This window comes from Drosophila willistoni, chromosome 3R (genome assembly GCF_018902025.1).
Source record: "Drosophila willistoni isolate 14030-0811.24 chromosome 3R, UCI_dwil_1.1, whole genome shotgun sequence".
Taxonomy (NCBI): domain Eukaryota; kingdom Metazoa; phylum Arthropoda; class Insecta; order Diptera; family Drosophilidae; genus Drosophila; species Drosophila willistoni.
Window position 1 is genome coordinate 8864214 of NC_061086.1, and position 13688 is coordinate 8877901.

Sequence of the window (13688 nt, forward strand, 5' to 3'; positions counted from 1 at the left end):
TTATGTTTTCTACACAGAGAGAAGATTATTTTATTTAGCGTGTTTTTTTATTCTCTTTATGCGCACAAGTTTTAATAATCTGATATAAATACAAAATAAATAGATAGCTACTTTATTACGAATGTATAAATTTTAACTGCTGCCCCAGATAGGTTGTCTTAAAAATTTTAACTAATCCATAATTTAGTTAGCAAAATAGTTAACGTTAACAACATTATATATTAAAATGTACAATTATCTCATTCCGCTTTTGTTCTACAAGTTTCTTTTTGGTACTTCTGCATCTAACTTAACGTGAATTCTGATTTTATTTAATTATGAATTTATAAAAATAGGCATATATGTATTTATGCGTTATTATATGTTAATTAAGACTAAACAATTAATAGTTACTTTAATTTTGTGCACATCTCATATTCGTGTTTAACTCAAATACAGTGATTGCTGTTTTGAGTGTACAGTTTGTCAGCTCAGCTTTATTATGACGAGAAAAAAAATATAATTTTAGTACTATACAAATTGTGGATAACAACAAAATATTGTAAACAAATGCTCCAAATAATACATTAAAAAAAACTTTACAGCTTATTACAGAAATGAAATATCACTAGCTAAAAAAGCAATACAAAATGACCTTAAATTAAGCAAAATAAATCAAAAATAAATTATAATACAGAATCTGTTTGATGTTCAGTCCAAGGCAATGCCCTGTATCCAGGCGCTTAAGTCGCTGCCATCCGATTCCATAATAATCTCATCGGGCTCATCATTGGCCAACAAATACTGGGCCGCCGTTCGCCCACTTAAATAGGCGCCGTGTACGGTGGAGTAAAAACTGGAATGCGTATGCTCACCGGCAAACACAATGGCGGGCTGACAAAATTAGAAAGATTAGTTTTTTTGAGCTTTTAATGCTGGTAAACCTATGTACCTTCATAGCATGTGGAGTGGCATACAAAGGCTGAGCCAAATTCTCAATATCTTCTTGGGTTGCTCCAACAGGAATCGAGGTGTAAGCTCCGCCAGTATAGGCCTGGCTTTTCCAACTCGTGCTAAGTAAGCAAAATATGTATATATTGTGCACATACATCTAACTTGTTGTAAAGAAATCACATACCATACACAACGCTTTGGCTTGGGCACATGTGGATCTCGCAGGAAAGTTCTTAAAATTTCCGTGCACTTCTCCGCTACCGCATCGTGAGAAAGTGTTTCCATATACTCTGCCTCGCGGCCAGACACCCAGCCCAACAGCAGCGTATCTGTCATCTTAGCAAAGGAGTATATCTTCTTGAACCAATTCTTACTGAGATAGGCTTCGCTGGCCAGCTCGTCTTCGCTGGCATGCGATTGCTGTTTGTCGTCATCCCACAGCAACATTACTTCCGATATGTCTGCACTGTTATGAAAGAGCATTAAACAAGTTAATGGAATTTAAGATAATAAAATTGATAACTCACATGAAATTCACAGGACGCTCGTACTCTAAAAATATTTTGTCCACGGTACCGAACATGAGATTTTCAATAGATTCCTGTTTGTAATGGGGCAATTCCGGATCAAAGAGGGTCTTGTGTGCATGCTTGAGTACACCCAGGGGTATTGTGCATATCACATGGGCAGCATGAAAAACTCGCCCGTCCTCACAATCTACGCGTACATTACCCGCAGGATAATCACAACTGCTGCCATTTGATTCCACAGATGCCTCACGCATTGCATTGCTTCCCGTTGGCACCTCCGTCACAGTCTTCTCCGAGTCATCGGAATCCTCGTTCTCAGAATTTTCATCGACTGTTTCCAGTCCAGTAAATGTCTTTTTTCGCTTCCAGTGTATTTTTTTTACAGGGCACTTGGTTATTATTGACTGCTTCGGTATCTGTTCACTTAGTGGTCGCAGTATAGAGCTATATCCGGAGGGCAAAACAATATTACCCCCTTGCAGTTCCGTATAGCTTCCTAAAAAATGGGCAAAACGAAAATCAGGGATAAGATTTGCGACAATTTATATATTTTAAGACCACTCACCTAACTCCAGGAGATCCACATCGTTCATATTATTACAGCCTGTAATACATGTCTCTCGTTTAAGCAAACAATTAAATATCAATTGTTTTAATTGTTTTTCCTTAGGATCTTGAACTGAATTCAAATAAATCTCAATTTCATAGTTAATATGCTCGCCGACGCTATGTATATCTGGGGGTGGACTATATTGACAAAGGAAATATTCATCGCAACGTCGAAGAAAGCAGACATAAGCCTCATAGATTTCCTGCAGTATGCTGAAAGGAACTTGATGACCTTCTTCGGTGGTGGCCACCACTTTGTGGGGCTTTGGTACGTTCACAACGCTGACTAGACCATGTTGAACCGCAATTTCGAAAATGGGATTACCTAGGACACCATGTATCCAATTGGCGCCCAGTTCAACCTATAAGAAAGTAGAATTTAGTTAACTGTTTAAAGGAATTGCAGTACTTCATCCAATTAGATTATATATTGAAAGTAAATCTCGAAATTTTAGGTACAATTTCATAAAGAGGTACATATTTTCGTTTGTATTTGGAAAAGAAAATTGTGTTGTACAGTGTAATCGAAACGAAATCACTTAAGTTCGTCTGGGAGAGTCGAAATGACGAAATGATAATGCCTTTTCTTTAAATAGATAAATGCTTTTTGAAATACCTTTCTATTAGATAAGAACTGACCTAGAACTTAGTATGTTATTAGTGTAAAATAGGTCTATATGCTAATTAAAAAACGGAACTTTATATGAAATTGTTTACGTGATCATAGGCCAGTCGTTGCATTAATCATTATATGGCTTATTTAAACCCAATCTTATCTAGAAATTGTTTGAAAATTGTATAACAATTGTGGAGAAATTGTGTAAACTGGAGCATGAAAGTTGCTTTGCTGGGAAACAAACTGACAATGACAAGAAAACCCAGCTAAAAAGCCAAAACAAAGCCAAACATTTAAGCAAGGACATAAAAACAGTAATAAGATGAGGGAGGGGAACAGCATAGGTGAAATTTAAAACTATTTATAAATAGCTAAAGCCGGAACAGGAAACACTTTCAATTTTTAAACGCATCAATACATGTACATACATGGAAATGTGTATGAGTGCGTGTGTGTTAACTAAACAGCTGTGAACGGGAAAAATCTATAATCCAAATCCAACATTTGTAAAATAAATACATTGGTGGCGACTGACACTGCCGGAATATGAACAGGGCACCACCACATCTAGCAACATTAAATATTGGATTCACACATTTCTTGCGATTTCTAACATTACATAACTCTATACCTTTTGATTGTTCTCAAGCGGTATGGACACAATACGCCCGCCCACGCGCCCTCGAGCCTCCACAATCAGAAAATCATCGCATCCATTTTGTAGCAAATGATTGGCAGCCGAAAGACCAGCCATGCCAGCTCCAATGATCAAAACCCTAACATTGCTTAAGTTGGAGGTGGACGACGCATTGCTACCAGAAGTTGCTGAGCCGAATCCCAACATTAAACCTTCTTCCGTTGGCGAAGGTGCTGGCGTAGTTGGCTCCTCCTTATCACCCATTGCACGCTCACTTTTGACTATGATTAATCTCTTTATTGTTTATCGTATTTGGCAAAAACATTTATTTACTCCTCATTGCACTTTTCACGGACCGTGTTTTGACATTTCCATCAAACAGTTGTTAAAAGCGGGGGCGGAGGGTAATCAACAGCTGTTGGTAAAGAGGTTGCCAGAATGCTCAAGTGCTGTTCGCGAATCTTATCGATAAGCGATGATTGTTCGGTTGACTTGTTATCTGTTTTTAAAACGCGAGCGGTTTACTCACGCGACTTAAAACGTTTTTTTTTTTTCACCTGTTTTTTGGACCTCAGGGGTGGTTATTGTTTTAAGGGATAAATTTGAATAATTTAAAATGTTTTGCCTAGCTATTTTTTATCTACACTAGAAATAAGTAGAAAATTATTTATATGGCAAAACAACCTTTACCGATTATAATAAAATTCGCACACCATGTGCAGTTCGATCTAACTTGAGAGATAGGATAGTTTAAATCTCAAATTATAGTCGCAATTTTAATTTTTCAATTCGTATAATATATAATATATGTATTAATATAATTCATAACCATAACATATATACATATATGCATGCAGTAAATAAAAATATACATATCATAAAATATGTTCACTGGGTTCAGCGTTTCACCCAATACACCCACACCCGTTTCACAGACCAAGCATTGCACCTCAAAAGCATTGTTGTGTTTTGTAAAAGAAAAATAATAATAAATTTTGTTTAACGGAGTGCGCTTTTAAATGGTTTTTCTAAATCGTAGCCATTTGTTCATGTGCGGAATTAATTAATTTATATTTATACACTTTGCGGATACTCCTACGAATGCACGAATTCGCGACAACAACAAAATCAAGATAGAGAAAAACGAAAAAAACATTGGAAATCCATGGAATAAAGCAAAATGTGATTTATAGTTTAAATTGTAATTTAAGGAAAATAAAATCATTAAAACATTCCATTTAAACGTTGAAAGCTGCTTGACAAGATGACTGAATCGTATTGCCTAACAAACTTTATTGATTTTTCGCTGTCCTTGTCGCTCCCATTGAAGCATGCCAATCGCATCAGGGTATGTAATTTGATTCCTTTTTGCGGTTAATACCAATTTTCACTTTCGTTCTCATTCTTTCGTTACTCTTTAGTACACTTGCTTTGACGTTTCAGCCAGTTATATTATATTTGGGGCCACATCTGGATCGCTATATCTATTCAACCGTAAAGGTAAATTCTTACATCTCATTCCGAACAAACATGGAGCCATCACTCATCTGAGCATATCCGTGAACAACAAGTATGTGGCATTTGCCACCCAAAAGTCCTTGATTTGCGTCTACGCAGTCAACTTGTCGTCGCAGACTTCGCCCCAGGTAATAGTCACGCATTTGGATCAGGCACAGGTTACTTGCATTCATTGGACGCAGGATGAAAAGCAATTCTACTACGGTGACACCCGAGGACAAGTCAATCTTGTCCTGCTGTCTTCCTTCATTGGACACAATTTGCTACTAAATATGAGTGTACATCCTTTACTCTATCTCGACTCACCGATTGTTCAAATAGATGATTTTGAGTCCTTACTTTTAGTGTCCAATGCCACTAAATGTATTCTATGCAATACAGAGTACGAAGAGTATAAACAGGTAAGATGCTAAATTTTTGCCTCTCGGTTTGTTATTGATATACAAGCTTGTTTTTGTTTTTGCAGATTGGCAACCGACCACGAGATGGAGCGTATGGCGCTTGCTTTTTCATATCGCCCCAGGAGTCGTTGCAGCCATCGCGCATTTATTGCGCCCGTCCTGGTACACGGATATGGGAGGTGGACTTTGAGGGCGAGGTCATACAGACGCATCAGTTCAAAAATGCTCTGGCCATGGCTCCTGCTAAAATTCATAAACCCGTTTTCGAAACAGAGACCGAACTTGAATCCAACGATGAACTACTGGAGCATCAGCCGCAGCAGTTGCAATTCGCCAAGATTCAACGGCTGGGCAGGGATTTCCTGTTGGCCTTTACCGAGCTTGGTCTTTACATCTTTGACATGCGCCATTCTTCGATTGTGTTGTGGTGCAATCAATTTGAGAGAATTGTCGATTGCCGTGTATCAAAATCTTTAGAGATTTTTGTCTTCACCCAAACGGGGTCACTCTACAGTGTACAGCTGCAGACTTTACAGGCCACGGCTATAGACCTGATGCAGTCTAAACACATGCAGATGCAGTGCGCCAATTTGCTGCGACAACATGTTAAATATTTTGCAGATAAAGCCAAGGAGAACTATGACCTGAAGTTGCTCAATCATCTCAAGCAGCTGCTTATCGAAAGGCAGGAATATGAATTGCTCAATGATATATCAGTGATATTTGATGCTATTGCCCAATGTACCGCCAGCAGTGGATCGGATGCCCAGAGCTCTGGCGGTAGCTCGACAGCTACCACCACTGAGCGCAGCCTAAGCGGGAGTGGAGGTGGTAATGGTGCCAGCCAGATGCCAACTCCACGAGGCGTCTATGTTCTGGAGAATGCCTTCTGCGATAATCGAAAACCCACAGCTAAAACAGGTTCCGGCCACATAAAGGATGCATTGCTCACTGTTACTGGAAAATTCGGCAAAAACATCATCAAGTACAAGTTTAACATATTTGCCGAGGAGCAGCAACAATTGGTCCGAGAGTTAATTCCGGCCAGCGAGCGATCGCTACCATTTAAGGATATCAAGGCTTTGTATGAATCGAACGATGATGATCAGGAGATAGTTAGCCGTCGAAGCAGTAGCAGCAAACATCCTCTTCCTCCATCGCACTTAATCAGTCCCGAGGAGAAAACCATATACAATTTATATTTGATTTACAAGAGCGCCAAGTTTAGTCGGACACATTGCGTGGAACGCTATCGCGCCGTCTTCGATGAATATGCGGCCAACGAGTTGATTTGTCTGCTTGGCAAGCTTGCTCTAGTAATGGTAGAAAATGGCGAGACTATGGATCAGGCTGAACGCAATTGCTTGGAGATGTATTTCAACTATCTGAATCCAGAACTCATTTGGGAAATGGATGATGCGACCAGAGATTACATAGCCAATGGTTTTGTTCAGCTCAATGCGGATCCCGATATTGTGCGCTGTGATCATTGCTCCTTTCCACTTAGATTTGATAATGCGTGTGTGTATCACGAAATTGGCACAGTTCTGCTTAGATACTTTTGGTGGGTTGTTAATAAAGTAAAACATGAGTACATGTAGATAATTTAAATATTTTTTCAATAGGTCTCGAAACGAACAACTTAAATGTTTTGATGTGGTCCAGGCTGTGCCCGCTCTGCTAGACGTCCTGGCTAAATTCTATCTGGCTGAACAAAATATGGATAAGGTTCTGCCCATTGTACTTAACTATGGGCAGCCAGAACTACTCCTTGACTTGGGTAGGCAGTTTAACGTCACCGGGTGGACGAAATGTTTCGAACAGTTTGTCGAATTGCAACGCGGACGTCTTCAATGTGTGAATTGCGAACGTGTGACCAGCGTCGAGCACGAACAACTGACACGGCATTTCTTTTACACATGGGACTGCTTTCTTAATATCGCACTGGACCACTTGGATACAATGGATACTTTGGCTCTGATTTTTAAGTGGAGCTCTTACATTCCAAACGATGCAATCGACAGAGAGTTCTACACAAGATGCCTCATCAAAGGATAGACAGTCTGATGGGCCACGTCAAGGACGAGGTAACCTGCTTACACGATTTAGAACAGGGTTTAGTTAATAAAAAGTCTATATAGCCATATATCCACATATATATATATATATATATATTATACATTATATATAATCTATTATTTATTCCAATTATGTATGTATGTATGTATGTATTGTAATCTCAACCAAGCTCACAAGAAGCTGAAGCCAATACCAAAAGCATTTATTTCCCATATGTTCCATATAACTATATGTCACTTTGTTTGTGCAATAAACAAGTAAAAATCTGTATCATTTGATTTTCCTATCAAAAGCGATCTAACACAAACGCTTGGACTAAAAATTATACAACACAACATAGCGACACAATATATTCATTTTGGCTAGATTTATACAAAATTTCAACTGCAAAACAACATTTCTCTTCCATTAGAAAAATAACAGCATTAAAATAACATTAGACGATAATTTTGCGGCTCAAAGACGAAATTTATTTAACTAATCAAGTTTCCCTAGGTTCAAAACTTCAAATTGCCGCCGCCCCTGGCATCGCTGCCTATGTTCATCTCTGCTCGATAATTTTTTGATCGACGGATTCTACGCCCCAGGGATGGAACAGATGGTAAGTTGTAAAAAATAACAGGTTCGCACTGAGGGTTTGTTGGGTACTGCTGGGAAGGAATATTTTTATAATCACGTTTTTAAGTACTATGCTATATTACTTTAAAAAACCTGATTTCGTACGCGAAATTACCTCATTATCACCTTTATTTTATTACATTACCTTCGTGTCATTTTGATTTAACTTTACAATGTGTCGGACTAAAAATAATAGCAGTCAGGTGGGGTCGGGTCAATGTTCACTGGGATATTCTTCTATGGATGGAATTTGCCGTTTCGCCGTAAAAACTAACCTTATATAAATACTTCCTCCCATCCCTATTTTTAGACACGCGTCTGAAGCTGAAAAAACGCGATACGCGAAACGCGTCGGAAAATTTGTTGTAATTTTCAATTTTATTGTAATTACAATTACGGACCGCTTGTAATTGTCGTGGCACTGGCATAATCAGCAGGCCAAGTGAATATATATAAAGTTTCAGTTTTAAATTGAACGAACAAAAACTCAGTGAGAAAAAAAGTACATCTTTCCCTTTCCGAATTTCGCATAAGAACGTAGTAGCTTGTGGAACCTAAGAAGTCGGGAAAACTAAAGAAAAACGTATAGATACTAAGTGCAGTAGCAGCAACAAGACAACTATTTAATAAAAGTGCATATATACGAAGAATAAAGGCAATTTTCATATCAGCAATTGTGAAATTTTCCTAAACGGAAAGCGAGAAAAAACAAGCAACTGATTGGAGGATAATATGAGTAATGCTATCCAAAATGGCACAGGTCTAGAGCAGCAAGTAAGTAGAGTGCGATTATACATATACATATATGTATGTGTGACCATGTATATGTGTGTATGGCTAGAAATTTATTGATTTCATAACACACTCGCAGACACACACACACACACATGCAGACGCACACACGTTGTAATTTCTTTTCTATGATTTTTCTTCTTTTTACACCCCTTGTGCTACCAATTTTATATTGCAACAGTGCTGAGAAATTGGCCGGCAAAAAAGAAATGAGAAAATGAGGGAAATACTCTTTATAATTGTAGATATGGAATTCTGCATAGAATTTTATAGTTTATACGTATAAATATGTAAAATTTGCAGTGCCCTTTATTTCATTTTTTTTTTACAAATTGTGCCAAACCGGGACTTTAAAAATTTTTAACTAATTTTGACAGTTGGTAGTTAGCCAACACTGCCCGACAGCTCTCTCTCTTTTTTCGCTCTTGCTTTGACTCCATTCGTGCCATTTGCGCGCACATGTGGAACGTATGTTTTTTTCCTTTTGTTCTTTTTCTTCTCACTAATACTATGAAACTTTTTTTTTTTGTTCTCACAAATACAATTAGAAATTTTTTTGGTGGTTATATGGGCATCACTAAATTTCTTTATAGATTGGCAGCACTTTCATTGAAAAACACTCGGTGAAATGCAAAAATAACAATCCAAAGTATAGGAAAGGCAAACAAAGAAAGCACATGGCATACATTTTCTTATTCCTCTCAAATAATAATAATTTTTTTATATCTAACTGTGGTTACACATCATACAACAAAGCATACATACATATGTATGTATGTATGTATGTATGTATATCTATGCAAGCACACACACATTCATACATATACAAATCTGAGCTTTGAAAGAGCAAAGAACAAGAAATAGCACATGTTGCTAAGCGGGGAATAAGCTAAGCTTCGCGAATAAACGTCTTAGAGGGGTATGGATGACAGTAGCGGAGCGGGTACAGAATGAAAGAGGCACCATTTGACTGACCGAAAACTTGTTATTACAAGCCCACGATAGTCTAGGTAAAGAAGGGTGACAGGGGACGTAAGAGTCGTAAAAATTCGTTGAACTTGAGATACACTCACATCATTTGTATTTGGTGTTTTAAGGTTTATTAAACCTTTTTGGCATTTTTGCTTTGCTTTGTTATTTTTTGTTTCTTACAGGTTGCTGGTCTGGACTTGAATGGCGGTTCAGCTGACTATAGCGGCCCCATAACAAGCAAGACTTCCACTAATTCGGTCTCCGGTGGTGTTTATGTGCCCCCGCATCTTCGTGGTGGTGGTGGCAACAACAACGCTGATTTAGATAATCAGGGCCAAGGACAGGGCTTTGAATCAAGAGCTGCTCCCCAGCGTCAGGATAGTAGGGATCAGCAACAGCGTGGTGGTGAATATCGCAGAGGAGGAGGCAATCGTAGTTATAATAATCGCCAAAGCGGCGACTACGGAAGTTTTGGCAACGGCGGAGGCGGTCGACGAGGTGGCGGCGGCAACGGCCGTTACGAAGATAATTATAACGGTAAGCCCATACATATTTTCTCTTTGAAAAAATTCGAATCTTTTCTACTGGTGTCTTATTTCATTATATATAGGAGATTACGACTCGCGTCGCGGTGGTGACTGGAATCGCAGCGGTGGTGGAGGTAGAAACTTCGGGGACCGACGTGGCCCTTCGTTCAGGGGAGGTCCCGGCAACGGCGGTGGTGGTGGCGGTGGCGCCGGCGGCAGTAACACCGCCCTTAACGAGCAGGGCGAAGATGGACAGCAGCAACAACCACGTAATGATCGCTGGCAAGAGCCAGAACGTTCAGTTGGATACGATGGCGGATCTGTGGATGGTGGTCAACCCGGTGGCGGTAATAACAGAAGCTTCAACAATCGCGGGGAGCGCGGAGGCGGCGGTGGATATAATAGCCGCTGGAAGGAGGGCGGAGGCGGCAACGCCGATTACACAAAATTGGGCGCCCGAGATGAGCGCCTGGAACAGGAGCTGTTCGGCGTCGGTAACACCGGTATCAATTTTGACAAATACGAGGATATACCCGTGGAGGCGACGGGCCAGAATGTGCCGCCGAACATCACATCGTTCGATGATGTGCAGCTGACGGAAATTATTCGCAACAATGTGAATTTAGCGCGTTATGACAAACCGACACCGGTGCAAAAGTACGCCATACCGATCATTATTAGCGGCCGGGATCTAATGGCCTGTGCCCAGACCGGCTCTGGTAAGACAGCGGCTTTCCTGTTGCCCATTCTTAATCAAATGTACGAGCATGGGATTTCGTCGCCGCCTCAGAGCAATCGTCAGTACAGCCGTCGGAAGCAATATCCGTTGGGTCTGGTGCTGGCACCAACCCGCGAGCTGGCTACTCAAATCTTTGAGGAGGCTAAGAAGTTCGCTTACCGTTCCCGGATGCGTCCTGCAGTTCTGTACGGCGGTAACAATACTAGCGAGCAGATGCGAGAACTAGACCGCGGATGCCATTTAATTGTGGCCACTCCGGGTCGCCTGGAGGACATGATTACACGCGGCAAGGTGGGCCTAGAGAATATCCGATTCCTGGTACTGGATGAAGCCGATCGCATGTTAGACATGGGTTTCGAGCCTCAAATCCGGCGCATTGTCGAGCAATTGAATATGCCGCCTACTGGCCAGCGCCAGACACTCATGTTCTCGGCCACATTCCCCAAACAAATACAGGAGCTGGCCAGCGATTTCCTCAGCAATTATATTTTCCTTGCAGTCGGCCGTGTTGGCTCTACATCGGAGAATATTACGCAGACCATTCTTTGGGTTTACGAGCAGGACAAACGGTCCTATCTCCTGGATCTGTTGTCGTCAATTCGCGATGGGCCCGAGTATTGCAAGGACAATTTAACGCTGATCTTCGTGGAGACCAAAAAGGGGGCTGACTCTTTGGAGGAGTTCCTCTATCAGTGCAATCACCCGGTGACAAGCATTCATGGCGATCGTACCCAGAAAGAGCGTGAGGAGGCATTGCGTTGCTTCCGCTCGGGCGATTGCCCCATTCTGGTGGCTACCGCAGTGGCTGCCCGTGGCCTGGACATTCCACATGTTAAGCATGTCATTAATTTCGATCTGCCATCTGATGTGGAGGAGTATGTGCATCGCATTGGCCGTACCGGCCGCATGGGTAATCTCGGCGTGGCCACGTCGTTCTTCAACGAAAAGAATCGCAACATTTGCTCCGATCTGCTAGAATTGCTTATTGAGACCAAACAGGAAATTCCCAATTTCCTCGAAGATATGCTCAGCTCGGATCGTGGACATGGCGGTGCCAAGCGTCGTGGTGGCGGCGGCGGCGGAGCCCGTTATGGTGGAGGCTTCGGCTCCCGCGATTATCGTCAAAGCTCTGGCGGCGGAGGAGGTGGTCGCAGTGGCGGACCCAGCCGTAGTGGCGCTCCTGGCGGAGGTGGTAACTACCGTAGCAATGGCAATTCGTATGGTAAGTTTGGTGAGTGGCCAATAATATCGAAATACACACAGAACAACTCTCTCTTGACGTTGATAACGTTTTCTGTTTTGTGGTTTATTTTTAGGAGGCAACTCAGGCGGTGGCGGTTACTACGGCAGCGGAGGCGGCGGTGGAGGAGGTGGCGGCGGCTCTTATGGAGGCTCCTATGGCGGCGGAGCGTCGCACTCCAACAACGGACCCGATTGGTGGGGTCAATGAGCAAGGGCCCATCATCCCCAGGGCCATCAACGGGCTGTGTACGCCAAGCATTCGCAATCGCATCAGCAGTCGCCGTCGCATTATAGCAACTTTCGCAATTAACTAAGATTGGAAGAGGATTGTAAGTGTGGAGTAGAGGAAGAATACCAAGAAACCTAAGATGAAGAGAAGGTGGCAACGAAATCGAGAACGCAATCAGTTGAACCGATGATGATAAACAACTATATATTATATATCCGTATATATACATACATATATATTGATATATATACTATATAGAAGTAGTAAATGTGAAAGAGAAACTGTCTGTGCGCAGCGCAACACAACAAAATACATACACTAACCATCAACCTATCCAATCCCACTCCGCCCCAATTCAATACCACAACACAATCCGTAATGCTCCCTCCATCCACCATCCACACTCATCCATAACAATAGTAACTATTAAAATAAATTGTTTAAAATTAATTGCAAAAAGTATAAAATATATACTATATATAAGTCTAATTCTACCCCATGGCACACACACACGACGTATAGTTTATATTAAATAGGCGTACCCAGCCAGCAAGCCAGCAGAGCCCCTCTCTCGCCTCCCATCCCATCCCATAAAACCTCCTCATCCTAAGAGAAGGAAACAGATTTATAAAACAATTTCAATTTACTTACAATGGAAAATGCAAAAAAACCCACACCCACACGTATACACTCACACACACACAAACACATATTACAAATATGCTAAACCACAAATATTTAGAATATTTAAGCAAAATGAGAAATTTTTTGAATTTTTGTCTATAAGTTACAACCAATAACAAAAGAACAACACACGTCTCACATACGTTTATTAATTAAATCTTTTTCTTTAAATACAAACACTAATTACGAATAGTGAAGAAAAAACGAGAGATAATAGAAGCGCAGAAAACAAAATAACAAAAAAAAAGATATGTGAAAAGGAAAAGAAAACCTTCAATTTCAATTTGATGATTTTAAAAAACATAACTAATAAAGATATATATTAATATATATTATGTACTATATGAAAAGGGCAGAAAAAAAAAAACAAAAACAAAATACAACAGAAGTAATTAAAACAGAATGAAAAGAAAAAACAACAAAAAAAAACATAAAGTTTGCTAAAAATAAATCAAATAATTTAGCAAATGGAAAAACTTTGTTTCAATGTCGCGTCGAAAATTAAACACTTTAAAAAGTTTGTTTCTGCGAATGGAAAAGTTTGATATTTGAATGTCTGATT

At 40.4% G+C, this 13688-nt stretch overlaps 3 protein-coding genes across 4 annotated transcripts; 2 read left to right on the top strand and 1 right to left on the bottom strand.

Moving 5' to 3' along the window:
• Window positions 1-456: 456 nt before the first annotated feature.
• On the bottom strand, window positions 457-3730 carry LOC6651549 (peroxisomal N(1)-acetyl-spermine/spermidine oxidase). Its single transcript, XM_002073287.4, has 6 exons — window positions 3320-3730; window positions 2029-2434; window positions 1461-1959; window positions 1118-1399; window positions 932-1052; window positions 457-873 (listed from the first exon to the last, which is right to left on the bottom strand). Exons 1-6 carry the CDS (start codon window positions 3587-3589, stop codon window positions 691-693), a joined length of 1761 nt encoding a protein of 586 aa, XP_002073323.1. The 5' UTR covers window positions 3590-3730; the 3' UTR covers window positions 457-690.
• Window positions 3731-4240: 510 nt separating this feature from the next.
• On the top strand, window positions 4241-7418 carry LOC6651550 (Hermansky-Pudlak syndrome 5 protein homolog). Its single transcript, XM_002073288.4, has 4 exons — window positions 4241-4673; window positions 4747-5244; window positions 5310-6808; window positions 6870-7418. Exons 1-4 carry the CDS (start codon window positions 4590-4592, stop codon window positions 7300-7302), a joined length of 2514 nt encoding a protein of 837 aa, XP_002073324.1. The 5' UTR covers window positions 4241-4589; the 3' UTR covers window positions 7303-7418.
• Window positions 7419-7660: 242 nt separating this feature from the next.
• On the top strand, window positions 7661-12892 carry LOC6651551 (ATP-dependent RNA helicase bel). Of its 2 annotated transcripts, none has more exons than XM_015176620.3 (5): window positions 7661-7924; window positions 8252-8715; window positions 9888-10242; window positions 10316-12202; window positions 12288-12508. In XM_015176620.3, exons 2-5 carry the CDS (start codon window positions 8674-8676, stop codon window positions 12419-12421), a joined length of 2418 nt encoding a protein of 805 aa, XP_015032106.1. In that variant the 5' UTR covers window positions 7661-7924; window positions 8252-8673; the 3' UTR covers window positions 12422-12508. The 2 variants fall into 2 exon arrangements, with proteins under 2 accessions (XP_015032106.1, XP_002073325.1); XM_002073289.4 differs by having other exon boundaries at window positions 7663-7924; window positions 10316-12193; window positions 12288-12892.
• The last annotated feature ends 796 nt before the right edge of the window (window positions 12893-13688 follow it).

Bases quoted from the DNA above. Each gene is read 5' to 3' on its own strand.
- LOC6651551 (XM_015176620.3), top strand. From the start codon at position 8,674: ATGAGTAATGCTATCCAAAATGGCACAGGTCTAGAGCAGCAA. The intron at 10,243-10,315 runs GTAAGCCCATAC...CATTATATATAG, and splicing joins TTACGAAGATAATTATAACG to GAGATTACGACTCGCGTCGC. The intron at 12,203-12,287 runs GTGAGTGGCCAA...GTTTATTTTTAG, and splicing joins CAATTCGTATGGTAAGTTTG to GAGGCAACTCAGGCGGTGGC.
- LOC6651549 (XM_002073287.4), bottom strand. From the start codon at position 3,589: ATGGGTGATAAGGAGGAGCCAACTACGCCAGCACCTTCGCCAACGGAA. The intron at 2,435-3,319 runs GTATAGAGTTAT...ACTTTCTTATAG, and splicing joins CGCTTGAGAACAATCAAAAG to GTTGAACTGGGCGCCAATTG. The intron at 1,053-1,117 runs GTATGTGATTTC...TTGCTTACTTAG, and splicing joins AAGCCAAAGCGTTGTGTATG to CACGAGTTGGAAAAGCCAGG.
- LOC6651550 (XM_002073288.4), top strand. From the start codon at position 4,590: ATGACTGAATCGTATTGCCTAACAAACTTTATTGATTTTTCGCTGTCC. The intron at 5,245-5,309 runs GTAAGATGCTAA...TTGTTTTTGCAG, and splicing joins AGTACGAAGAGTATAAACAG to ATTGGCAACCGACCACGAGA. The intron at 6,809-6,869 runs GTGGGTTGTTAA...TTTTTTCAATAG, and splicing joins GTTCTGCTTAGATACTTTTG to GTCTCGAAACGAACAACTTA.